Raw genomic sequence first — 25,776 nt, 5'->3', positions numbered from 1 at the left:
ATGTGTGAGTACGAGGCCCAAGCCCAGAACCAATGAAATTTTAAGGGCCCAATATACACATGGACCTAAAATTGAAAGCTAAAATCTTAATTAAGCATAAGGAGGCTCCCTCCTATATTTTGAATTGAGTATAGATGAAGATATACTACTTATGATGCCTTATGGAGAAACCATGCCTTGGTATCATCCTATCCTAGATTAGGCAAGGGATAAAGCTAATGTCTTTTATGATACTCTAAACAAAGGAACGAATAAGTATAATGTTGCTTTCTTCAAAACCAACTCTTTGAACAACCTTTTCCGATACCACAACGTTATTTTTCACTAATATTAATTAATTTATGTTCATCGTAGTTGTCAAATCTTTGAAAATTATATTTGATAAAAGCAAAATATTTTTACAATAAATAGAAGTTGAGTATCATGAATACTCCAAAAAGCATAGGAATTGATTTCTTATGACTAATTTAATCACATCAATATGATACGAATCATAAAGCAACAATTAATACTATTTTGTAATGAAGATGACTAAATTATATTGCATATATCCTAAGTTCACCACAGGTAACATAATCATAGCATCTATCTAATATCACATGATCAAAGAAATCATATTAGAAGTAGGAGAACAAGTGACACAACTAATAAAGGTCTGCAAAATGAAAAGAAATTAGTTCAATTTTTTACGGACATGGAGAAAGAAAGGAAGAAGTGTGAGTTGATGAATGTTTACAAGTGTCATTCTAGCTTGATAGAGAGAGAGAGAGAGAGAGAGAGAGAGAGAGAGAGAGAGAGAGAGACGAGAGGAGAGAAGAGAGAGGAGAAGAGAGAGAGAGAGAGAGAGATTAGTAAAGTTCTAAGAAAAAGAAAAAGGTAAAAAAGTGGGGTTAAGCTTAAGCATGACCACCATGCTTTTCTTCATTGAGAGCGGCTGTGGCAGAAACGTAATAAGCAACACAAAAGAGGGCATGCACAAAACACAGAATCCCTCCAATGGACAGAAAGTGATGGTGTGAGAAGCCACAGGAAGTCCTTGACTTGTGGTTTGACAATGTCCCTATCACCAGCATGGAGAATCCAACGGCTAATATTATCCTGATCAATCATTCCAAAAAATTAAAAAAATCAAAATCAAATATGATCTTTCTTGCCCACAATCAGTGGGATAGAAAATTAGAAACAATGCATAGAATCATACCAATAATTCACACCCAAACAAGATTACTGTTGACCCACACTTTCTGAAAAAGGTTACATGCCATGAGAGTATGGGTTTTGAATCATTTTGAATCAAAGTCTTGGATGATCAAGCAATACCCAAATGAAATTTTTTGCAGATATTCAAAGAGAGGGAGGTATATATACCAAGAGAAAACGAGGCAAACCACTGAGAGTTGCCTGTTGGGGGAGGCCTTCTGGAAGTCTTCTTGGCTGCAGATGCACATGCAGCCACCAAGCAAGTTTGAAAGAATGTGGGCAAAGGCCAGAAGGGCTGCTGCAGCTAACCCTAGCTTGAAGGCATCCTCACTTGGCTCTCTACACTCAAATATCCACAGCCTCAAATGCTTAACCTAGACCCAAAAAGAAAAAAAACAACATTCATAACTTCAAAAACTTTACTCTTTTTTTTTTGTAAATCTAAACTAGAAGAAGAAGGAGAAGAAGAACACACCTTGTTTTGAGCAACTTCTGCTTCGATGCCTAGGATGCCTGCTCCTACATCCATGCCAACAATCAACATACAGACAAATAAACCACAAAGTTTGGCCATTTTTGTGGGTGAAGAGGGAAAGGAGAGGGGGAGGAGTGGGGTTTGATGGGGGAAGTTGGTAGTGTGAACAAGGATATAATATATAAGGAGGATTGATTGATATTGGAATGATAAAGTGAGAAGGTGGAGATAAATAATGTAAGGGTAAAAGTTTCTTTTGTCCACACCGTTCCAATTCGACTTTAGTTTTCTTTTTTCATTTTTTTTTTTTCATCTCCTTTTTTCTTCTTATTCTTTCTTTTCTTGCTGTCTTGGATTCCATTGATGGGGTACAAGGAAAGTAGGGTATATAACCAGCTCATAGATGGGGTGCCCTAGGCATCCATCAATGACAAAAGAAGAATCGGTGGGTAATCATTTCGAGTATTTTTGACTTTTAAGCTGATTCCCACTGGTAGGGCGAAAGATGGGAGAAATGAAACAAAACGGGATTCAAGAAAATTTCTCTATCTTACTTTCCTTTTTATTTTCTATCTATTCCAACCAAATATGAGGAATGAGGGGTTTTCTTTTTGTTTTCCCTTTTTTTTTTTTTTTTTTCTTTTTGGGTTTTTTTTTTTTATAAAAAAAAGGTTATTTAATTAAAAGGTTATTTAATTAAAATGGATGAGGTACTCACATTTTTTGAAAAATAACTTCTATTTTTCATAAACATGAAATATAACCTGTTTTAAACAAAAATATTCAATTTTTTTTTTTTTATTCAAATATACAGATTATGTTATCCCTTTGCTACAAATATTTCCGTCAAAGAATACAAAGGATAGAAGGCCTTTCATTTCTCATATTTTTGGGGGACGGATAATAAACAATTTTTATGTCAACAAAAAATGAGAAAATTTGTTTGATTATATAAATTAGAAATAATTTTGAAAATATTGAAAATATTGAAAATATTGTTGTAAAGTAAAAGAATTAAAAGAAGAAACGAGAAGATTATAAATTGAAATGCTGAAAGAAAAATAGAATAAAATTTTACTAGCAGACCAAGTTTTCCTTAAAAGATAGCAAAATATAGATGATCATCCACAAGTTCTCAATATGATAAATTTTCATGTTTTATAACACTCTTCCTTGATTATCATAAGAATATATCGTATTAAAATCTTATTAGGAAAAATCCAATGGGAAAAACCCTAGTGAAGAGGAAAAAATATAATATTCTTTAAATTATTTGACCAATAAAAATATCTCATTAAAAACCTTATCAATAAAACTTAATGGGATTAAACCTAGATGAAGGAAAAAAGAATATGGTATATTCATATTAGTATTTTCTCCCTCATATAGACATGATGATGTTTTCTTTAACACTTTAACAAACTAATCTCTCGTTCCTGCATTCTAATAGCATATTTTAATTAACTTTTTCAATATAATCAATGATAGCATTTTTGTAAATAGATCTATTAGATTATCATATGATTAGATCTTTTGAAGATTAATTTCATTTTTTTCTTAGAGCTTATGAGTATAGAAGAATTTGAAAGAGATATGTTTAGTTTTATTACCTTTTATAAATTCTCTTTTAATTTATACATACCAAGCAACATTATCTTTATATAACTTAATAACATTATCTTTGATGGATGATAATCCACGTGATTTATGAATATATTGGATCATTGACTTTAATTATACGTATTCACGACTTGCTTCATAAATTAAATTAAGAATACCTTTGAATGATTTGAAAAATCAACTATCATTGGTTATTTGATTGATCTCATGAGATTGTTGCACTACCATAGGTAAATATATGCCTCATTTAAAATCAAGCTTTGTAAGGGTCTGAAACAGAACCAACATACACATATCCAAGCAATTGAGATTCTTCTCTTTTTAAATAAAATAAGCTCATGTAAGTTGTTCTACAAAAATATCGTAATACATGTTTAATCTCATTCCAATGTCTTTGTATTGGTGTAGAACTTTATTTTAGTAGTAGAATCACAGAAAATGCTATTGTGATTGGGTACAATTTGCAAGATACATCAATATGTCAATTATTCTTAGATATGGTGTCTCCAAACCTAACACTTTTTCATTTTCTTCCTTAGAATAAAGCATATATTTGTTCACTTCAAGTAAAAAAACAACCATAAGAGAGTTAAGCAAGTGTGATTTGTTCACATGAAAGTGCTTTATGACTTTCTATGTATGCTAACATAGCCTAATATTCCATTTCACAAGTACTCGATTTGCAAACTGAGACAAAATTTTAGTTTTTCAAGATCTTTCATTAGATAATTAACCACTCTTATAAACTTTTCAAGAGTTCTAATAACATTGTAACAATTACAAACCTCTACTTTAATCTATACAAGGATATAATTTGGTCAAGAATGTTATCATCATGACTTGATTGAGAATACAATATGGGATTTTCAATCATTGTTTTAGACATTTTTTATCCTTTAAATAATTATTTGCTTCAAGCATGTTAATTATTCAGAGAATTATTTGCTTCAAGTATTTTAAATCCTTCAAAGACTTGGTTATTCCATACATTTTAAATCCTCGAGAGATTTTTAACATCTATGAATTCATATACATTCTAAACTATATATCAAGTTTTTAGGGACTATGAATCATATGATTGAATCGTTATATGTATTGATACTAGATCTTTGCAAAAAAAAATATTTTGGCATAATTCATTTTATAGCATAATAACCTAATTTTTACTTTTATGTATGGAGGTATCCTTGCCTCTTCAGGAGACCATTTATTTAATTTGTATATCTTTAGGTGTTATTTATTTAATATGTACCTCTTCAAAGGCTATCCGTTTTAGTTGTACACCTCTTTTAAGGGCTACAAGTTTCTCAATATCTAACTGACTTATCAATTATTTTGTGACTTCTTTAACGCTATATTTGCTTCCCATAAAATATTAGGGAAAGAAAAAAAATGTTGAGGAAAATGATTTTCTCATGTTTAGTTATAAAAAATACGAAAAAAAGTTAAATATAATTAAAATTATTAAGAGATTTGTATATTTTTAAATTATTTAATATTTATATAGAAAAGTTAAATAAATGTAAAAAGCTTGAAATAGTATATAAAAATAATTTATTTATTTTAAACCTATTTTTTATTTTCCTTTTACTTTTCCCCTCTATTTTCTTTTCCTTGCATTTTCCCTCAAACTTTCTGAACCCAAACATAGCATAAGAGTATCAATTTTTTCACGTGTTTTTTCTTATGTTTTCTTTTTGCAAGAAATCAAACCATTTGAAATGCCAAATCTACTACACTTCAAAACGTACCTTGGATTTATTTGTCATTATAATAACTACTTATCCAGACATTAGTTTTTGCTTCAATGATTTTACCATTCTTCAAACATATGTCTACTACTATGTCAAATAATTATCCTTTATGACATCAATTTATCATATTCACTAATATAAAAATTTCTACGAAATTTCATGTCATTTTTCTAGAATCAACTTTCTCCCCTACCAATAGGAAGATTTGTTTTATCGAGATAATAATTTACATAATGTCATACTATTCTTTGAGGGTATAGATAAACTAGTCATTAAGTAAAACCTTTTGGTTTTATAATATATTTTTTGTCAAAATCATTTAAAGAAATAAAATTATGACTTCAAATTTTTTGTTATCCCTTTGATAAAAAAAAATTTAATTCTTATAAATGAATTAAATTAAATAGATTTTGTTTATAATTATAAATATATTATATTAAATAAATAAGAATAAAGGATATTATTTTAAAAGAAATTTCATTACAATATAAATTAATTAAAACGTGAAGTTTTATTTTATATATTCAATAAATCAACCAAAATGGGTTCTTGGATAACTTTATTTTTATTACAAGAATAAACTAATAATAAAAATTAATAGCATATCGTTAAACTTTTACCTTCAATAAATGATAACATTTTTTATCATATTCAGTCATGACTTACCATTTAACCAATTTTCTAAAATATAGGGATGTACATTGGGCTCTGCAACCCATATGGCCCTGGTCAAAGCAGGCCCAAGTCCGAGCTGGTCCGACCGCCGATTGCAGAAATATTCAGGCCACTGGGCCTCACATAGGAGAGAATTTGACCCTCAGGCAAGGCCCAAAAAGATGAAACTCAAGCCCAGAAGAGCCCATATGTGTAGCGCAAGGATTTGAATGGGACATCATTGGAAAGGATCATTTTTATCCACGAACCCAGAAGAGAGGAAAAAAAACATATACGGGCATGAGCCAAAATTTTCCTCTGCAAACTGAAAATTTTCATCCATATGAGTTCCTACAATTCCCTTACGTGAAAAATTCTAACCCAGAAGACAAATATTCTTCAACTTTGTTCATCTACTGTGTCTATTTAAAACAAAATTGAAAAAATAAAGGAAGGAGAAGACGCTAACATACCCATGAGATTCCCAAGATCCGAACCCGGTTAAACAAAACCCGAGATTCGCAAAGCATCCGAAACGTAACCCGCGCGAGTGAGCAGCACGTTTGATCACCATGAATTGTTCAGGAGAGCTTGGAAGGATCGAAGAGCAAGTGCTGGAGAAGAAGCCTGCTCTCGGCTAACTTCTTCAGCAGGATCAACTGCTCCAGAGAGAAGACGCAGCATCCCTTCGAGTAGAGCATCGTTTGAGCCACTGGCGAGTTCACCAGAACCTGAAGCAGCTGTTGCCGGTTGAGCCGCGTCAGTCCGCCGAAGGGGCCCGTGTCGTTGATAGGGTTGTGTGGAACGAAGTTGGAGTCGCATGGCATGGATTGCAGTGCTCTGATCTGCGCCTGGAGGAACTTGATGTACTTGTAGGCCTCTTCGAGCATCGTCGCCATGTCCATCTTCTTGTCCCACGGCATCAGCTTCTGCAAGCATCGAGTCTTGTCGCTGATTTTCTGCCGCCTCTGCCGCGCTAGACTGCTCTGCGGCACCACCGGCGGAGGCGGAGGGTCCGGCCATCTGTACGGTGCGGAGAAGCAGTTCGATAGCTTGAAACTCTTCACTATGGCGTCGAGCGTGTACGAGTCGGTCGGCGAGTAGGATCGGACGCGTTTGTGAGACGACTCGGCATGAGTAGAAAACTGTTCGACAGAGCGGAGTTCCGGCAAATGGTGAAAGCTCGAGTCACAAAGAATAGGAAAAGTATCTGAGGCGTTGGAGGTGAATGTAAATGGCTCACTAGACTTGTCCGTCTTCTCTTCATTCTCCACCAGCTCTTTCTTCGGCATTTTGAGCTGCTTCGAGCACTCGCCAACCTGTTTCTGCTGCAACGCCGTGAAATCCTCGCTGGAAAAACCAAAACCAGTCGCATCGGTCACCGGAAAAGTGCTGGTTCCGTAGTCCGGTAAAGAACCCAGGCTCTTCTCCTGATTAAGGCTGACAAATGTCTGAAGACTGACCCCTGAAAACATGGCGTTGAAGCAAAAATCATCTGTAGTTTGTCCAGCGAAGGCCATAGGGTAAGCCCCAGAACCCTCACCGGTGGGCAAACTCGCTTGCGAATCCCTCTGCATACGTTAAAATTTCAAGACCCCACCCCTCAAAAAAAATGGGAAAAAAAGGAAAAACAAAGCGGAAGAGAGAGAGAGAAAAGAACCCTGAGAAAGTCCCTAGGCACAAAGTGCGGCGATTATATAAGCTAACAAGGGGGACACGTGTCAAATTCATATAGGGGCAGAATGTCCGTACAGGACCGGTTGAGCGGCTACAAGATCGAGAATGATTGTGCGAGTAAAGGTAACCGACAGCTGGCGACGGCACTGCCGTTTATTGTCGGTTCAGGTGACCGGAAGCAGCCTTTTCGCTCTCCCTCGCAATTTTTGGCATTTGAACTTTGGAAGCTGCGGTGAATATGCACCGTTGGATGAAGGGAATGGGATGAGGTGGAAACCAGATAGGACGAGTAACGTATGCAGCGTGATGTAAAGCAAAGCGGTTAGTTATAAAGTGGAGGGCGTTTTAGGGAATTCGTAACTGATTAGCTAACGACAGAACAAGGGAATGATAACGTTTATGGGGGTGAGTGGGTTTAACACGTGCTGCCTAGTCCAGTTGAATGAGCTGGCACTGCCAGTGTTGTCACTAATGAAATTCTTGAAAATGCGCTATATAGTGCTGATGAGCTCCGCCAATGGCAGAAGTTGATAACAATTAGCATGAATCACAAATGGAAATATTAATGAAAAAGTTTTTATAAAGATAAGAAGAAAAAGAAAAATGGGAGAAGAACAGAGACATCAAATACCTTTTTCTTTGCTTTCATCTTTCCTTTTTTTCTACTTAAATTAAAGAACCAGAAAAATGCCCTAATAATAATGAATACAAATTACAAAGATGAATAAGCAAAAACTGTACACAAGAATTGAGGATAAAGCAGCGCAAGGAACCCTATGGACTATTCTTGGAAATGACTACCAACTCCCACGTTAAAAGGGGCAGCTGTGAACTAATAATACCCGAGGGATCATTCCAAAATATTGCTTCTTTACCCAAGCCCCCTGCAAAAAGTTCGTCCGTATCACCGAGCGAGAGATGGCAAGCTCTGTTTCTCTCTCTTCTTGGGCCAAATGTGTGGCAGCCTTGAAGCCATGACAAGTCATTCCAAATCATAAACCAAGGACTGGTTAAGAATCCCATTGTCGCTTTCTCATCAACACCTACAATGGTTCGTTCATCTATCCCACATGGCCTGGAATGTGGCGGGTCTATTCTTCAGCCAATGCAGCATCTCTCTGTCCAATGGAGAATTATGCAACACGGCATCCAGCATCGGACTGCCAAAAATTTTTGGACAACTCTCGAATGACCATATCCGATCCTTGGGCCACTGCCTCTGAGGCTGTTTTTCCTGATGAAACAACATAACCATGTCAGATAAGCAGCTAAAACTCTACTAGGAGCTCAGAGAGTAAAAATCAGTCTGGCAACCACTCAATATGGAATGATCCAAGCCACAACAGGGTAAGGTCCCTTCCCAACATAGGTAGGTTCTTGTGGGTTGGGTTATGCAGTAATTCAGAAAACATAAAACACACACCATATGATAAAATATTAAATAAGTATAAATATATGCTATTTTCACACCATTAATAACCATATGGGGGGCGGCTTCTTCAAGTTTACCAATGGACTGCAGGGCTAGTCATCATGTATGCCAAATATCAAGTTGATTGGGAATAAAAATTATCCTATGAATAAAACCCTCAAAATTCGAGTTCATTTAATTTGTCACACATGGTTATGGATTATATAGACTACATTATATGTTCGGTAGGATATCCAATCAATTGGCAGAGTACACATGAGGTTATAACTGATGCCAGGAGTAATTTGATCTAGACATACGTTGGAGTGAACATAAGAACTTACCATCCTTGCCAGCATAAATCTGAGAGTTCTTGGGCCATAAACACGCTGTCGTGATGGCTTCTGAACCTTGGCATAGAACGAACCAATGTCAGGTAATGACAAACAACCCCTACTCGCTCGGGCTAGGTTACAATCTGGATCAGCATTAGTCTGGTTATGCCAATAAATCAGCTGTCCTAAACAATAGTTCTCACCATATGTTTTGCAATACTCCTGGATACCTGACCCTAGTTTATCACTGTACTTGGGGCCAAGATCAAGAGGGCTAATATAAACTGGTGGAGAAGTTACAGATTTGTATTCCTGCATGCAATAGTATAAAATTTGCTTTGAATCAATCAGAAGACAAGCAAGACAATCCTATGCAAGACAAACACAGTTCCCAGAAATCCCAAAAATTACACTGCTTGATAACAAAACTCACCCGTACTCTAAAGAAGCACTTGGTATAAGCGTAAATGTGGATCAAGTCAGCAGCTGCATCATGCCGACACTTGTAGTTACATGGAAGGTTTCGAACTTCATCCCTCAACCTAAGAGAGAAAGAACAAGTTTCATAAAAATTCCATGTTATACAGGGTTGTGGCAATAGTTAGAAAAGAGAAAAGGAAACAAAAGCCAGAAATGCAGTTCAGAAAATATAGGGGATATGTGACATGAGAAATAATTTGAAATCAAATGAGGAACTAACAGGAAACTTAGATATATGAACATGAATCCAAGAAAGTTCATATTGGAAACCAAAATCTAAACTTTAGGGAACAACTAAACTGTTAGAAAATTTTTATCAATTATTGCAGATGAACTTAAAAAACATGTAAAAAGAGGGAGTCTTGTGGTTATGGGGAACAAGTTTCTCGCAAGTAACACAAGGATGTCCTCAGAGCTTCCACAAAATCTCCTGTAAGTTCTCCAAGAGTTTCTGAATATTTTCTAGAATGTCCTCCAAGGGTACCCAAATCATTTCCAAAAGGTTTCCTCTTACATTCCTCAAATTCCCTCCCAGCTTCCAAAATGGGCTCAGGGAAATGGTTTCCACCAGAAACTTAAGTTTCTAGAAACTACAATTTGCAGCATGACATGCAAGGAAAAAAATATAAAAAAAACCAAAAAAAAAAAACAGAAGCTTAAAATCTGATGATAAAGGCTTAAAAGAATTAAGGATGCTAACCACAGCAGAGATTTCTGAAGTTCTTTGTGAATGTCATCAGAGCCAGATGGATCATGTGCACGAATCTTGGGCTTGAGCTCACTCAACATACCATCTTCCATATGAGGAGCCATGCACTGAAGAAGTTCCTCAACTAGTGATCCCTCTCCATTCCAAAGGAAGGAAACTACTTCTTCAGCACTGAGCCTCTCCAAAGGAGGTGGAGCTTTCTTAGGGTCACCAAAAACACATCTCATGACATACCTCACCTGTGAAACAAATTTCAAAATTTTTTTACCAAGCAAAGAAATCAAGTGTCATGGTTGATCTATATGTAATGAATCTAAAATTTGAGCAATAATACCTCGTTAAGAATAGAATATCATGAACGCATGGATGTCAAGTTGAGAGTAAAGACTAACAGATCCAAATATTCCTAACAAAGTGATAGACAGTAAAAAGAATGTGTAGAATAATCCAGTGATTTTGTATAGTTCTAATTTTATATTTTGGTTCCAAACAACTGGGTTTGCATTATTTTTTGTTCTGAAAATCTCCATTGCAAGTTTCATCCATGACGATATTAACCATCATTCACCTCTCATGAATCATACTGGGCTTCAGCACCCAATGGTTTTAATAGACAAAAGATGCTCCATTTCACAGAAGACAAAAGAGAGAAGTAAGAAGGATAAATAGCTTCTCTACAAAATAAAAAGCACCCACCTTATCCAGAGTAAGAGCCAAATTTTGAAGCCTTTGGTTGTAAACACCTTCAGCCTGCTCCAATCAAAGAGACATGATGAATATCCACAAAGAAACAGCAAGCATATCCTTACAAATGCATATCAAGAAGTGCATGACAAACTGACGCAGGGTATATTACACCACAGAGAGACAGATAAGGGAGATGAATAAGTTGGAGTCAACAGCATTTACCTGAAGCTCAGCATCACTTTTTTCAACCTCAAGACTGATATCTGCAAAGTATTTCCTCTTTTCATCCAAACTATGCCTTAAAATCTCCTCCGGAAGCTTTGTTCTTTCAAAATTTATAAACCTCACCTTCATCCAAATAGGTGTGTCAGAAAATGTAAGTTCAAAAGGTTAATCAATGAATGAAAAAAGAAGGAAATAAATATACATACCAGGCGAGCTGCATAAGCAATTAGCCAATCAGGCAACCCACCAAGCAAACAACTGCCCAAGCCAGCCCTTCCCAAGTCTATGTAGTCTTCTTCAGATACCATATTTAATTCACAAGCCTCAAACATCAATTGATACCGATCCAGAATTCCATGACACTCCTTCAGTACCTGATGAAAATTATACTCCAGTTAATGGAAGGTGGCTTGTGAAATTTATGCCAGGAAACTTGCAATCATATCCAGTAGGCTACATCGACCTCAATGAGATAGTCAACATTTTGCAAATACTGATCAGGAAGGACCATTTTCTTTTTTGATAGGCTAGGAAGGCCTTTACACTACTTTAAACCCAAAACCACCTGAGAACACCCCAAAGTTGTTATCCTTCTTTACTTTGGACACCTGAAGTTGAGAGTTAAACTGGAAGGACTTTTTTCCTCATTTTTTTCTTTCGTTTTTCTAGGAAGGCCTTTTACACTACTTTCAACCCAAGAACACCCCAAAGTTGTTATCCTTCTTCACTTTGGACACCTGCAGTTGAGTTAAACTGGAATGCAAATGCAGAAGGAAAATGACTTGGGAGTTTCTGGTTGTACCTTTTGAAATGCCCCTTCACCTGTTAGATTCAAATAGCTCCCTCGACAAACTTGGCTGCCACACAAACAAACAGAAGCCTCGTACTCTTCCTTACTCTGCATCAATTTTAAAAGACCAATCATTAGAAACAACCAAAAGAAAAGAAGAAAAGGAGCTTCTTAAGGTGTAGGGTAGACAGGCAGAAGACACACCTCTGTGACTGAGTTATAATCAAAGGTGATCTCCTCACCATATTGAATTTGGCGTACAGTGTAGATTCCAATCTGGTACTGACCTTCTACAGCAGTAACTCTGCTTTCATGAAAGAATAGGTAAGTACAGGATAAGTAGACCAGATATCAATCTATCAAAAAACAAGTACTATGCACATATATGTATTTGTGCATGCATGCATGCATGCCTGAATGTATGCATGTATATGTGTCTGTAGGAAAAAATGAAGGAAAGCTCATGCAGCATATAGATTCATTACAATTTGCCTCCTGGGGTAATCAATTTTTCATTTTCAAGAAACTGAAGAATACTGAAACTTTCAGGAAATAAAATTCTTCTTATAAAGCACTCATATTGTCATTGCATGATTTGGTTGCGAGGGGTAATGAATTTAAGAGGGGCAATTCTTAGTTTCGAGATTCCTATTATTCTGCACCAAATTTGCACCAAAACATTTCTTTTATCACTTCCACCCTTACTTGATCACCTCACAGAAGGCCCTTCACAGAGCTAGGCATGAAACACAATATGCCAAACAAAAAGACCCACCACCAATCAAGAGCTCCCAAGGGATTGAATAATGACACAGAACCTGTTCAACACCTATTTGGAATTGTCCACATTCCATTCCATTGTTAAACATTTATTCCTAGTCCCCCCAACCACTAAGATAGAGCTACTTTCATGCAGCAGAAAATCCTCAAAACCCACTTGTCCAGAGGATGCTCATGCACAGTGAGAAGTAAGTTTTTCTTGAGTTCAGTTGAGTATTGACATATTAAAAATGCCAAATCAAATGCAATTTACTGGAAATGAAAATCAGAAAACCATGATAGGGGTGAAATTTTTTATTCTCTAGTTCTCTTTCCCTTTTAGCCTATTTTGAAGATCATTTTCTATGTTTTCTACAAATATTTCCCAAATATAGAGTATCAACAGGAACAGGCCATTCACTTCCTAGTACAAGAACACAGGTTTCAAATGGTTTATGACTTGGGACATAGAACAAAAACTAGGAATGGCAAAAGAATGAAAACAGTAGTTACTTTGCTTCACAATTAGGTCTGCATGAGTGACAAATTCGGCTTGCATAGTTAGCCTTGTGCATCGCATCAACAACAACTAAATCATATCCATCCGCATCACCCTGCAAAAGGGAAGGCACAATCAGGTGCATGTTTTGAGGAAGCAATAAGAGACATACAAGCATGGCAGCTCAAGGCAGAAAACTTGTTCAAGTAAGAGTACCTTTGGCCTCTCAAGATAAATGTTGTAAAATTCTGGAGCTGGATCTTTACTGTTTTTCTGCAATGACCGAATTCCATCTTGCTTCTCAAACCATTTCCAAGCAGGATAAACCTACAGGAATATTTTCAAAATGTTTTAAAAAAATACAAACAAAAAAACTAGCATAATAAACCTGAGAACTATCATAAAACAAGTACCTGCAATAAAAACATGGATGAACATATTTTAGGACAAAATTTGGAAGTTCCTCAATAAAATATGTGACGATAAAAATAAAATGCTGTACGAACAATGTTTGAATTACGTCATATACTTGGATCTCTTAAAATGAGAGGTTCAAGAACATGAACATTCCAGATGATCAACCTCAGATAAAGGCATTGAACAATTAATACCCCACAAGGTGACAGACTTTATAAGCTAATCTCACCTACACAGTTAAAATTCATCTAGAGCCATACTAAAACAGCAAAAAAAAGGGTTTTCATCTTTAAAAAGATAAAGGGCAATATAAATATTTGTCCTAAGAAATTGACAATCTTAAAATGGACTCAAAAGGTGGAATCAGAGTCTGAAACTAAGAACTGTGCACAATTCTTTTGGGAATCAGCACCGATATGGATAGATCACCATACACCAGCTAACAACCAAAGATACCACATTATTGTAGGAAAAACCATCAGAACTCTTTACCCTTTTACTGAACACAAATTTATATCCACAAGAAGCATTACAGTCATGCCCACTTGCTTTTGCAACCCATTAGAAAATAGACACATTTTAAACAGTTTGACATATAATTTTGTAAAGACAAATGGGAAAACAGACATTACTCCACAATAATAAGGAAATGAAACATGCCCTAGAAAATATTCCCATGAAGGGATATGATAGCCATACCTCTCCCAAAAACTCAACAACAAAATCCTCCTGACTAAAGCCGCCTTCTTTGTTGCAAACCACACCAAGGCCCTGGTCAATGGAACCCAGTAGCAACGATATAGAATAAGATAAAAGAATAATATGATAAAAATAGGAAAAAAGAAATTCAACCAGTTTACAAAAAGGAAGAAGACAACAGAATGACATTTGGCTCTTAGAACATGCATGTATGTTACCTTTCTGTAAGCAACATAATTGTCATCAGGACGACTATTCATGGCCTTCAGAATACCCTGGCACATTTTCAACGTTCGTAGATCAAGTTCTTCTTCAGCAGTTTTTTGGATATCTTCAACAACAGGCTGCAAATGGTACATCATAGGAGTGTTTCCAGTGCCAGTGAAATGCCTAACTTGCTTATTTAGAGTACAAAGGAGCACTTCTTCAATAAACAAATGCTTCTCAAGTAGTGGCCAATCCAATTCCTCAGGCATTGAGTCAAGAAGAAGATTATGAGTATAAGGATCTATGCCATAAACTTCTTGTTCTATTACCTCATCTCCAAGCTGTTTTCTAGGCTTATAGTCCTTGACTTCAGGAATCTCCATATCCGACTCCTCAGTGCCATTTTTCTGTGCAGTGAGCTTCTCATTGTAGTGCTCAGGTAAAGAAACCTTCATCTTCCTTTGCACTTCATCCTCATCTGCTACAATAACATATTGATCAATGACTTCATATTTTCTAGTGACAGGAGGCACAAGGCTAACTTTAGTCATGCGAGCACCCCATTCCCGGTCATCAGTCATAGAATATAAACCCTCATCAGCTGTGAAGTATCCATCTACCCTTGACTCTGCAACACCACCTTCAGAACGGAAATCCAAGTCACTTTCTGTATCTGAAGCAGTACTTTCACTACCATTACTGCCACCTTCTGAAGATCTGTCAAGGTCATCAGATGTGTCACTTCCTGAGTCCATAGACTTTTTATTCAATTTGGATAAACGTCTTCTGATTTCTCGATCAGATGCATACTCTCCATAATCAGAACCACCATTGCTCCTGTGTTTCCTTTCAGTCACTATTTTATTGAGCTTCTTCTTATACTTGGACCCAGAAGAGCATAACCCTGAAGGTGACTCATCTTTCCACCTCCTCACCATCTCCTCTCTTCCATTAGAGGACTTAGAACCCTCTTCCAAACATGTGGCAAGTCGGATAAATAATGTAATAATTCGATTCATGTTTCCAGAATCACCCCGATTTTTGGCTCTGCATTTGCAGAAATGGATTGAGAAAAAGAAAGAAAGCAATAAAGAAGCAGATTGTCTCACAAATTACACCCAAAACATCTAAGAGCACAAAAAATACAATTAAGTAAAAAGGAAATGAACTACGCAATTGAGTAAAAAAGAAATAAAATATCCAAAACAAAAAGGAAATAAATAAATAAATAAACACAGAGGTAAGGCCAAGTAAAAAAGATGGTTGGTTTAATGAAAAGATTAAAAGAGTGTGCAAAGCCCATTTAGAGGAATCGATGTCTCCCAAACTTAACCAAAACAACAAAACAAACTTCAATACTATATCTCAAAATCCAAATTCTCGTTTCAGGGTGTTTAAGAAGAGGTTGTACTAGAGAAACCATTCCCAGTCATCTAGTCTATTACCACCTATTGGAAAATGACCAACAGATTATTTGACAACAATACTATCACAACTTCTAGGGCTTTCATCGCTTAATGAAAGCTATATGGTTCTACCATTTTACAAGGTTCTATATCTTTTACTTACTCTTAAAGTCATTTTACCAAAGCTACAAAATGAAGCCATAAAAAGTAAAATAAAAATATAAAAAAAAATATATATATCTCACTTTATCGCATCCCTGCACATTCGACTGATATCCTCTTTGACAGAGCTCAATCCATGGCCAGCATAATAACCATTCTTCATTCTGTCTTCAATTTCTGCAACCTGATCAACAAGGAGAAACAGTGAAGTTAAAACCTACATGATATATATTGTACAGGACATAAAGAAGAGGGCAATTCTTAGTGAAGAAGTCCAAGACAAATGACTGACAGCACCTTGGGCACAAAGAAATCAAAGGTATTCTCCTTCATGATGTCCCTCAGGCTCGAAGCAAGAAATTCTTCCATTCTCTTATATCCATTTTCAGAGTTCTTGATGGACCAACGCCTCATTCGGGCATCTCTAGACAGGATTGATGAGGACCTTCTGGCATCAAACAGTTTTGAACGTTTGTAATAGCTACGACGGAATGATTGGCTAGCTGATTCTCTCCTATCCACACTATCAAAATACTCTTTCAGTTCACTGGAATCATCAACATGACTACCCATACCCTTTAATGGTTTAGATACAGATGGTCTTTCAGTTATCTGTTTAAGAGCCTTTATTTTAGAGTATGACTCCTCAAAGACCTTCATTACACGGATTCGGCTCTTGATCCAGTTTAGGTTTGAAAATTTATCCGCCAACTCCCAAAACTGGCTGCAACCTCTAATATCTATAGAAGATAAAGAAGGAAAAGAACCAAGAACGTCTTCAAGCATGCCTGGTGTTATGTTTGTGCAACCAATTAGAATCATAGAGGTTATCCTTTCCTTGTTGTAACCATTCTGCAGAGCAAACAAGCAAATTAAAATTTTAGAAATGAATTTCCAATGTCTTGTAATACCAATCCCCAACCCAGGGTGGGAAAAGAAAAAGTGAAAACTTACTATCATGCTCCAAATTGTAGAGTCAGTGCAGAGAGAGCCAACAGATGACAAATCAACCTGCCTGGAAACACCCTTGTAGAACCTTACTGCAGCTCTCCAATGTTTACAAGTCAAAGCAGCAAAAGCAAGGGATTTTACATCAGTTCTCAGAAAATGGAAGACTCGTGCCAGCACATTACCATCCAGTAAACCCCAATTTTCTGAGCCCATTTCAGCAAGTGCAATGTCTTCTTGGTAGAAAGTAGCATCACTACACAAATCTTCAAATGTGGATTCATCCTTTTGAACTAGTAGTACATCTTCTTCCATTTCATAGTCATCTTCACTTCCATCAACCAGCCATCGACCTCTTATTCCTGCACAAATGTGACCTTTATACATTAAATAACTTCACCTTCAGCGGTTTTACAACCATAAGGAGAAATCTTAGCATGTGGAAGATTAAAAAATAATAATAATAATTCTATACTCAACAAAACTGAGACGATCCCAGGAACAGAAGGAACAGATATAATACAGTGTCGAAATTTTTTAGTAGGAACAAATCATTGAGTACAGGAAAGTCAGATGGACCCAGAGAATAGGAAATCCTGATGACAATATGGTAAATACAGTAAAAGCAACAAAAGTATGGCATGTAAGGCCACAAGATAATGTGCACTAACAAGAGGAGATATATTGTTTTACTTTAAAATAGTATAAGACTTTGAGTAATTTGTATAAATAAAAAAGATTTCTTTTTTTTTTTTAAAAAGGCACATAATCAGTAGAGACAAATAATTTATAATTAAAAAATAAATAAGTTGGGCATCCAATTCAAGGAAAACTACATTTCTCAAGAATCAAAGAAATAAACCATTACATAGGGCTCCGTAAATCTTTATGTTCCAGCCACAATTTATCCCGACATATTTCAATCAACCGTAGAAAAATATCTGACCAGTGAAAAATCCTATGCAGGAGATTAAGTGGAATACCCATTCCTAGAATGTGCACCACAAATATGGCATCGGAATGAAAGGAAGATTATCATACATCAAGCTAAGCTTAGTTTTCCTTTCTGCAAGCAAAAAAACCATAGTCCTACTCAAATTCTGAAGAACTCACTCATACCTGATGTCCGGAATTTGTTCAAATCATGAAGAGAACTGTTACTAACAGCTGAATTAGCCATTTCTTTCTTTGGCTGTTTTGAATTGATCCATGGATCCAAAACCTCATTTATAGCAGCAGCAAACTCACGGCTCTTGTATGATTTCATAACCAATTCATGCAGCTTCCCACAGGTATAACCAATGAATTGCGGATGTAAGCTGTGCAATGATCTGGAAATTGTGTTGTTTCCACCAATTGCACCAGCCAGTGACTGCGCAAGAGAAGGTCCAGAACAATCAGTAGAAGTTACATTATTCTGTGGTTGGATTTTAACAGCAGCATCAGGAACATCTGCAGCAGAGGTAATTGGAACCCAAATTTTATCATTTTTCCTAAAAACACTGCTATGCTTCTGGATTGAACCTTGATCAACTAAAGCCTGGAGCTCTGAAAATGATGAGGGCCCTTGCTCATGTCCAGCACCATCAAGATAATACCAGTCACCCAAATGTAATTGTAAGTCCTCCGCTGTGCAAAGACGGTCTTTTGGAGTGTTAATGGATGTGATGCACTTCCAAGAACCCTGAGAATCATTTTCACTAACACTTTTTGAATGAGAAGCACTTTCTGCAGATGATCTCTTGACATCAGTTGTTGAAGAGTAAGCCCGAGCAGACCTCGAAGAGTACCTATCCTTCCCTCGCACTTTAGCAGGGGGCTCAGAAACGCATGCATTTATCCTAACTACTGGTAGCATGCTTCCTTTCACTCCCCTGACAACAGGCTTAATTTGACTTGCTCTGCTTGCACTATTGCAATCACTCCTCTCATCTGGCCAGGAAAAAGCCCAAATTGGGAGGTCAAGCTTTCTACCGTGTGAAGGATAGTACAACTCATCTTTCCGATGCCACCGAGGGTCCTCATACCCAGATTTTGGCATCTGGCACAGTGGGTAACCATCATTTAATACAAGTTTCTTTCTCGACAATCTATCTTGGGCAGATTCATCATTTCTCTTCCAGTCCCCACCCTTGGATGCCCATCGTGCAGAAAACCAGTCACTAAAATCACCAAAGGCAAAGGCATAATCCTTGTCAGAGGATGTGCTTGACCTAGAATCTGAAGCTTCTTTTGATGTGATTTCTGGGTATCTGGAAAATTCGTCTGTTCTTTGATCAAACTGTTCCCCAATGCGAGGTCGATGCCAGGATAAGCCTGCATGTGCCAAAAATGAGAAGTTGAAAAATATTCATCCATGAGCATGTTATATTTTTCAAAACTTAAATACTGAAGGTTTCAACTTTAAGAAAGTAAGACTACATATTAAAAAACATTCAAGAACACAGGGGATTAATACAATATTTCTTTGAATTTCATAAATTATGTGTGCATCAACTTTCATGCTCTGCAGTGAAACATAAAAATAATATTTTAAAAGGCTATTGAGGCTTAGGCCTTGAGGCAAGGCTATGCAAATTAGCCTTGAGTCTATAGCCTCAATAGAGAGTAATGAGGCTTATAGCCTTGAGGGTATAGCCTCAAGGCTATTGGGGCTTAAGCCTCAAACATTCAAAAGGTTTTAATGGGTTTAGGGTCTTTATCGGCTTTTTGTATACATTTGTTAAGAGGTTTATGCCTCAATATTTATGCTTTTATGGCATTTTGGTATAGATTTATAAGTTTTTCCTTGCATTCAAGATTACGGCTAAACCTTTTGAAAAAAATAAGGGCTTAGTTGACTACCAATTAATCCTTTAAATGGAAATACAAGGAAGAGATTGGGAAGGAAAAATCAAAGAATTGTTGGTCACTGTAGTGACCAAGCATATATATAATCATTATCTTATTATTGATGGATAAAGGAAAAAAAAATCCATTGTAATTAATGAATAAGGAAGAAAAACAGATTGACATTAACATTGATGACGAGGATAATAGAGCAATTGGATATAATTTTTTTTTTTTTTGATAGACAACAATTGGATAAAACTATGATTCATTAAAGGATCCTACTAATAATAGTGATGGTAGTTTTGAAGATCATCTGATAAATGCATGAGAGAGAGTTGGATTTTAGAAAAGACAAAAAAAAACAAAAACCTAAATTAGAAGCTATTGAAAATGACATACAATTAATTCAATTATTATATATTGTATGATTTTTTTTATTATTTATCTTTCATGTGATTTTATCAGTACTTTTTTTTTTTTTTTAAGATTTTTTTCTTTTTATTATTATTAAAGTTGAGGCTTATGCCTTGTTCAGCATGAGGCTTCTGCTTCACCTCATTTGAACAAAACACCTCAAAACCGCCTTTAGCCTTTTAAAACATTGCGTAAAAATTCTTGGCCTATACTTGGACCTGAAAAGTAACATAATGACTTGAATTTGAGCTTTATCAACTTATGCACAAACACAGCAGCAAATTTGGACTTGAGCCTACTCAACTCTTATCCTGCAAACCCTTAATCGGTTAGAGGGCTAAGTGTCTTCAAAGAAAAGGAGCTAGGAAGGGCTCAACAGATCATGAGGTTTAAAAGAAAATGTCAGAAAAATGGGTTCAAAGAACATCCCCTAAACTCTTGGCAAATTGACAGTTCTGCAGGCAATACCTTAGCAGCTAAACTTGTCCATATGCATCTATATTAAAAATCTTATTCTACCAACTTCTAATGCCATCAGTTATGGTTCACACTTTTTTAGCGCTTTTATATATAATATATAAATAAAAAAACAATTAACAGTTTGTATATATCATTTGCTTACAAAAATTATATTGTCCCAACTCATGATGGCACACTGCAATATAATTTTTTAATTTCAGTAATGATTACGCAGATTTGTTAATTTAAGTAGCATGAAATTTCACAGTTCACTTTCAGACATTAAGAATCAATTGTAACTCTTAAGTCAGGATTGCAATAAAGACATCAGTTCTGAACAATTAAAAAATGGGAAATAGATATCAATATCAACTAATCAGGTCTATTACTGGGCAATGGAATTTCCTAGGTTGATCAAAGAATTAATACACCAAAACCACCTGTATCACAATGACAACTGATGGTAAAATGAAATTCAAAATCATTTAACAACAAACTAAATACTAAATCCGTGCATGATTCAATTTCTTGATGTACCATATTGTTTATCATATAATGTATTTGTCAGCAGCAAAGCAAATAGATGCCAAGTTACCAGTACCAGGCACTTATTAGAAGAGGAGTGTCACAAAAAACAGCTCTAAATGGTAAGGGTTGTAGCAGAAATAAATAAATAGATAGATAAATTAATCAAATACAAATAAAATTTGTACCTTCAGCTCCCAATTTCTCCCACTGTGCATGCTCAAACGACACCTGCAAAACTTCTGCAAGATAATAAAATTCCACAGCATGTGAGGCAATAATAAAAACCAATTATCCCAATGGAAGGAAAGGTCAATAAGAATCGTAGATATAGAAATAAGAATCATAGATATAGAAAAGTACCCCCCAGAGTCTCCAGCTCCCTGCCAGGAATGACGGTAAAACCCTTTAACAAAGCTCTAACCCTTTCATCAATCTGGAGATCTTCTAATGGCTCAGATGCAGTGGAACTGTCATTGTTGCAAGACATTGATTGCAGCAAAGTGGCAGGTGTTTCCTCATCCAGCAGTTTGCTGGACTCTGTGGCATCTCCAGCCTCTGCCAATAGATTACCAGGAGCCTCTGGAGGACTCACCAGTTGAGTTACAGTGTCCGAAACAATGGATGGGAAATTCACAGGCACTAACGGAGAAGCTGCATTTTCAATAGTTAGCCATCTGTCACTATCTACATGTTTGATCAGGTGATCAGAAACCAGAACTCCTTCTTCCACGAGTTTCTTGAGGTCACATAATTTAGAAGGACCCCGTTCCATACCAAAATGATCAAGGTAAAACCATTTCCCGGTGGTTGAATCAGCCACCAATGGGACATGTGGTGGTGTATCACATATATCCATATCTTCTTCCATAGAAGCCAACTCTTCAGGAGCAACAGTGATCTGTGGAGGTTCTTCTAAATTCACACATGGACTTTGAGGCTTCTCTTCCTTGTGAGGCTGATGGTTGGCACTTTTCTCATCTGATCCATGACCATTAACAGTATGCAGAGAGCTTCTATCTTGAGATTCCTTAGCTGAGAAATGCGGATCCCTGCCACTAGCATCCCTTTGGTTGAGCTTCTCTTCTTGCACTTTGTTTCCATATTGCCCATGCCGCTTTTCACCTGCCCCACCCTTGCAACTTGCTTCCCTGTAATTATTTGGCCTACTGCGATCAAGTGGGGACCGCTCCAGGTAGGTTGGGGTCCGATCCCTACGTTCATGATATCGAGGTCGATCTTGTGGCGACCGCTCTGTAGGAGCAGGGCTACGGTTTCTATGATCATAGTGGCGACTCCTATCATATGGGGACCTATCACGTCGGGGGGAACTCCGATAGGGCGGACTCCGGTCCCGATGATCATGATATCTTGCCCGGTCACGTGGGGACCGCTCAGAATGAACAGGGCTACGTCCATGCCTGTCATGGACTACCTTTGATGAGAAAGAAGATTCATAATGCCTGGAAGAAAACCTGTCAGAGGAAGAAATTCTTGATGAAGAAGAATTTCTATAAGACCTCTCCATTGATCGGCGTGAATAGTGTTCCAAGTGGACAGTGCGGTTGCTGTCATCAGAAAGCTTACGTATTTTAGAACCCATATGATCACCATATTCACCATGATGTTTACGCTCACTGCCATCTGAATCAGTACCATACCGCTTCATGCGAGTCCTAGACACCAATTCCCTTCCATGGTTCTTAGAACTGTTATGTTCAGTTTTATACGTACCTTCATCATCTACAATTTTTGAACTGATCCTTACATTCCTTTCTTGGCCAGCTTCCCACCTTGAGGACCGTTTTGCAAACTGACTCCCGCTTCTGCTAAATTCTTTCCTCTGAGAAACATCATCACCAGAATACTTACCAGAAGGAGGTGTCCTCTCGCGTTCATGATCATATTCAAATTTCCAACCCTTGTCTTTAGCCAGCTCATGCCTCCGCATTTTTGGGCAACCATATCCATCCCTCCCCACATCTCTCTGCCATCTGTCCGGTATAAACTCTCCCTTCTCCAGTTCATCTTTTGATCCTCTCCATGATCCAAAATCAGCCTTCTCACCGTCTCCTTTTCTAAATCTCTCAAGAACTAACTCCCCCTTCTCTATATCACCCTTTCGCCATTTTCCTGAAACAAATTCTCCCTTCTCTACTTCCCCTTTCCTCGATTTCTCAGCAACAATCTCTCCCTTCTCACTATCACTTCTCCGAGGTTTTTCTGGCTCGAATTCCCCATTCTCCACTTCCCCTTTGGGCCACTTCAAAGTACCCAATTCACCTTCTTCTACTTCCTCTTTTACTATCTTATCGTTACAAATTTCTCCGTTCTCAATTTCCTCAGTGCTCTTTCCAAACTCAGCTTTCTCCAACTCCTCTTTTTTCACCCCCTCTTTCGCAACTTGCACTTTCTTTACCTCTTTCCTTACCACTTTCTTTATCACTTTCTTAACCTTCTTCATCTTCTTTGGCTCTGAATCTCCCAATTTAAGCGAGTTCGAATTAAACCCATTGCCGTTGTTGCCCCCGCAACAAGCCTCCGGAATTGAAAGCCTTTCCATAATATGCTGCAAAGGCATGCATGCGACGCCTCCATCGCCCATGGAAATCCAACCAAAGCCCAAATTTGCGAAACCCTAATTCTCCCCTTTCCCGGGGCTATCGATGCTCATGCTGCAATTCCTTCAACTCGATCAATCTTCGCTCCAACCAGAAACCCTAATTTCCACAAAACCAAAAAAAAAATGTCACATCAAACCAATGTAGACTTTCACGAACAAACACCTTAAAACCCCGAATCGCACACGACAAACACTCCAAGCATTAAAATTGAAACCCTAGGGCCTCAATCCCACCGAAACGTAAACTAACCCAAACCAAACGCAACAAAAAGAAAACACGAGAAACTGACCAAGAAAATCCGCGGGGCGGAACGGCGGATCCAGGAACGAACCTTGGACGCTTCGAATCGGACAGCGTACAAACGGATTTTCTCGAGAAAATAGATCGAGAAACGGCGAGAAAACAACAGCTCTGAAAAATCTTATCTCCCTCTCTCTCCTCTTTCTCTCCCGTCTCTTCTCTTCTCCTCTTCGCTTCTTTCCCTGCGCTATATCTTTCTGCTCTCCCTCTCTATGTGTTCTCTTGGTCTGAAACACGAAAGCCTTCTTGCGTTTTTTTTTTCTTATTTCCAATTTCACCCCTCCCTCTTGAAGTATTTATTATTCAATGGCCCCCCGCTTCAAATACTCCGCAACGGTGACCAAATTTCAAGGGTAAAAACGTCAATTACTTTTATGAAAATTTATATTTCATACCATTCATGAATCGAAAAGGCAAATCTAACAAACATTACCTGCTTAGGTCAAGATGTATTTTTTTCTAAACAAATTTTCAAAAAATATTATCTTTTATTTTAAAAATTACTTTCCAAGTTTTTTATCAAGAAAATAAAATCTTTTAAAAAATATAAAATAAAATTAATTGGCATTATATAATTACAAAAATCAAAATATTTATTTAATTACTGTTGATTGAATAATTAAGTTGGTAGAAAAATATTAATTATTTTTAATCACATTCAAATTTATATGAATAAATTAGATAATTTATTTCAAATAATAATTAAACTTACAAATGGGAGATTCCTTTATTTTTTTAAAAAAATAATAATATTTAATGAAATTTATTTACATCCGATGCCAACTTGATGAATTTTCCTCGGGTGTGTCAGGATTTTGTTACTGTGGGATATTAATATTGGGTTTGGTACGTTGAAGGTACGAAATTACTGAAATGGGACTGGAAGCTTTGGGGAGTGAAGGGTGAGGGTGTTTTGGTAATTTAGATGATATAAGATGGGGCGAGGGTATTTTAGGAAAATGGAATTCGGCTTGGCGCTCATAGGTCTTGAGTGGAGGGAAATATTTTGGGAGTCCACTCCTGAAGGTCACACTTAATTTTACTTAATTTTTTTAAATTTAATTTTATTGGGATTTTTATACAATAAATTTATATAATAATATTTTAAATAAAATTTATAAAAAAATGGATGTAGTTATTAAAAAAACAAACTTTTCCAGATTTTTTTTATAAAATTTAAAAATATATCAAACTTTTTGAATTAGTGTCCAATCAAAAATGATAATTTATATTTATATATTAGATAAAATTAATTAAAATTATAAAATCTCACACATTTATTTCCAAAAAATAATCATTTTTATGTTTTTTATATAGAGGGGGAGTATTATGTAGCGTCCCGCCGAAGGCGAAAAACCATCACCATTGTACAAGAAGAAAGCCACGGGCTTTCACGGAGTGTGCATACACTGGCAAATTACAGTGAATGGAACTCTTCTATCACTGGGCCGTGCGTTCACTCTCAATATGTGCGCGTGGATGAAACATTTGTTGGACAACCAAATGGT

General features: G+C 36.6%; 3 protein-coding genes across 3 annotated transcripts; all 3 read right to left on the bottom strand.

Annotated features, from left to right (window-relative positions):
* Positions 1-595: 595 nt before the first annotated feature.
* Positions 596-1,864, bottom strand: LOC117927064. The gene is made up of 4 exons (XM_034846450.1): positions 1,676-1,864; positions 1,369-1,574; positions 849-1,098; positions 596-775 (listed from the first exon to the last, which is right to left on the bottom strand). Exons 1-3 carry the CDS (start codon positions 1,772-1,774, stop codon positions 897-899), a joined length of 507 nt encoding a protein of 168 aa, XP_034702341.1. The 5' UTR covers positions 1,775-1,864; the 3' UTR covers positions 596-775; positions 849-896.
* A 4,077-nt stretch (positions 1,865-5,941) lies between these two features.
* On the bottom strand, positions 5,942-7,943 carry LOC117926829 (transcription factor bHLH117). Its single transcript, XM_034846120.1, has 2 exons — positions 6,177-7,943; positions 5,942-6,028 (listed from the first exon to the last, which is right to left on the bottom strand). Exon 1 carries the CDS (start codon positions 7,278-7,280, stop codon positions 6,285-6,287), a length of 996 nt encoding a protein of 331 aa, XP_034702011.1. The 5' UTR covers positions 7,281-7,943; the 3' UTR covers positions 5,942-6,028; positions 6,177-6,284.
* A 56-nt stretch (positions 7,944-7,999) lies between these two features.
* Positions 8,000-24,509, bottom strand: LOC117926828 (histone-lysine N-methyltransferase ATXR3). The gene is made up of 20 exons (XM_034846119.1): positions 24,258-24,509; positions 21,708-24,064; positions 21,533-21,586; positions 18,234-19,430; positions 17,121-17,476; positions 16,464-17,018; positions 16,250-16,350; positions 14,610-15,645; positions 14,392-14,463; positions 13,492-13,602; positions 13,290-13,390; positions 12,222-12,321; positions 12,030-12,125; positions 11,434-11,601; positions 11,225-11,350; positions 11,012-11,065; positions 10,307-10,554; positions 9,560-9,668; positions 9,136-9,438; positions 8,000-8,614 (listed from the first exon to the last, which is right to left on the bottom strand). The coding sequence occupies exons 2-20, from the start codon at positions 23,947-23,949 to the stop codon at positions 8,438-8,440; spliced, it is 7,206 nt and encodes a 2,401-aa protein (XP_034702010.1). The 5' UTR covers positions 23,950-24,064; positions 24,258-24,509; the 3' UTR covers positions 8,000-8,437.
* Between the last annotated feature and the right edge of the window lie 1,267 nt (positions 24,510-25,776).

The sequence above is a fragment of the Vitis riparia genome, chromosome 12 (assembly GCF_004353265.1).
Source record: "Vitis riparia cultivar Riparia Gloire de Montpellier isolate 1030 chromosome 12, EGFV_Vit.rip_1.0, whole genome shotgun sequence".
Lineage (NCBI taxonomy): Eukaryota > Viridiplantae > Streptophyta > Magnoliopsida > Vitales > Vitaceae > Vitis > Vitis riparia.
Note: the sequence above shows the minus strand (reverse complement) of the source record. Positions and strands in the feature narration are given on the sequence as shown.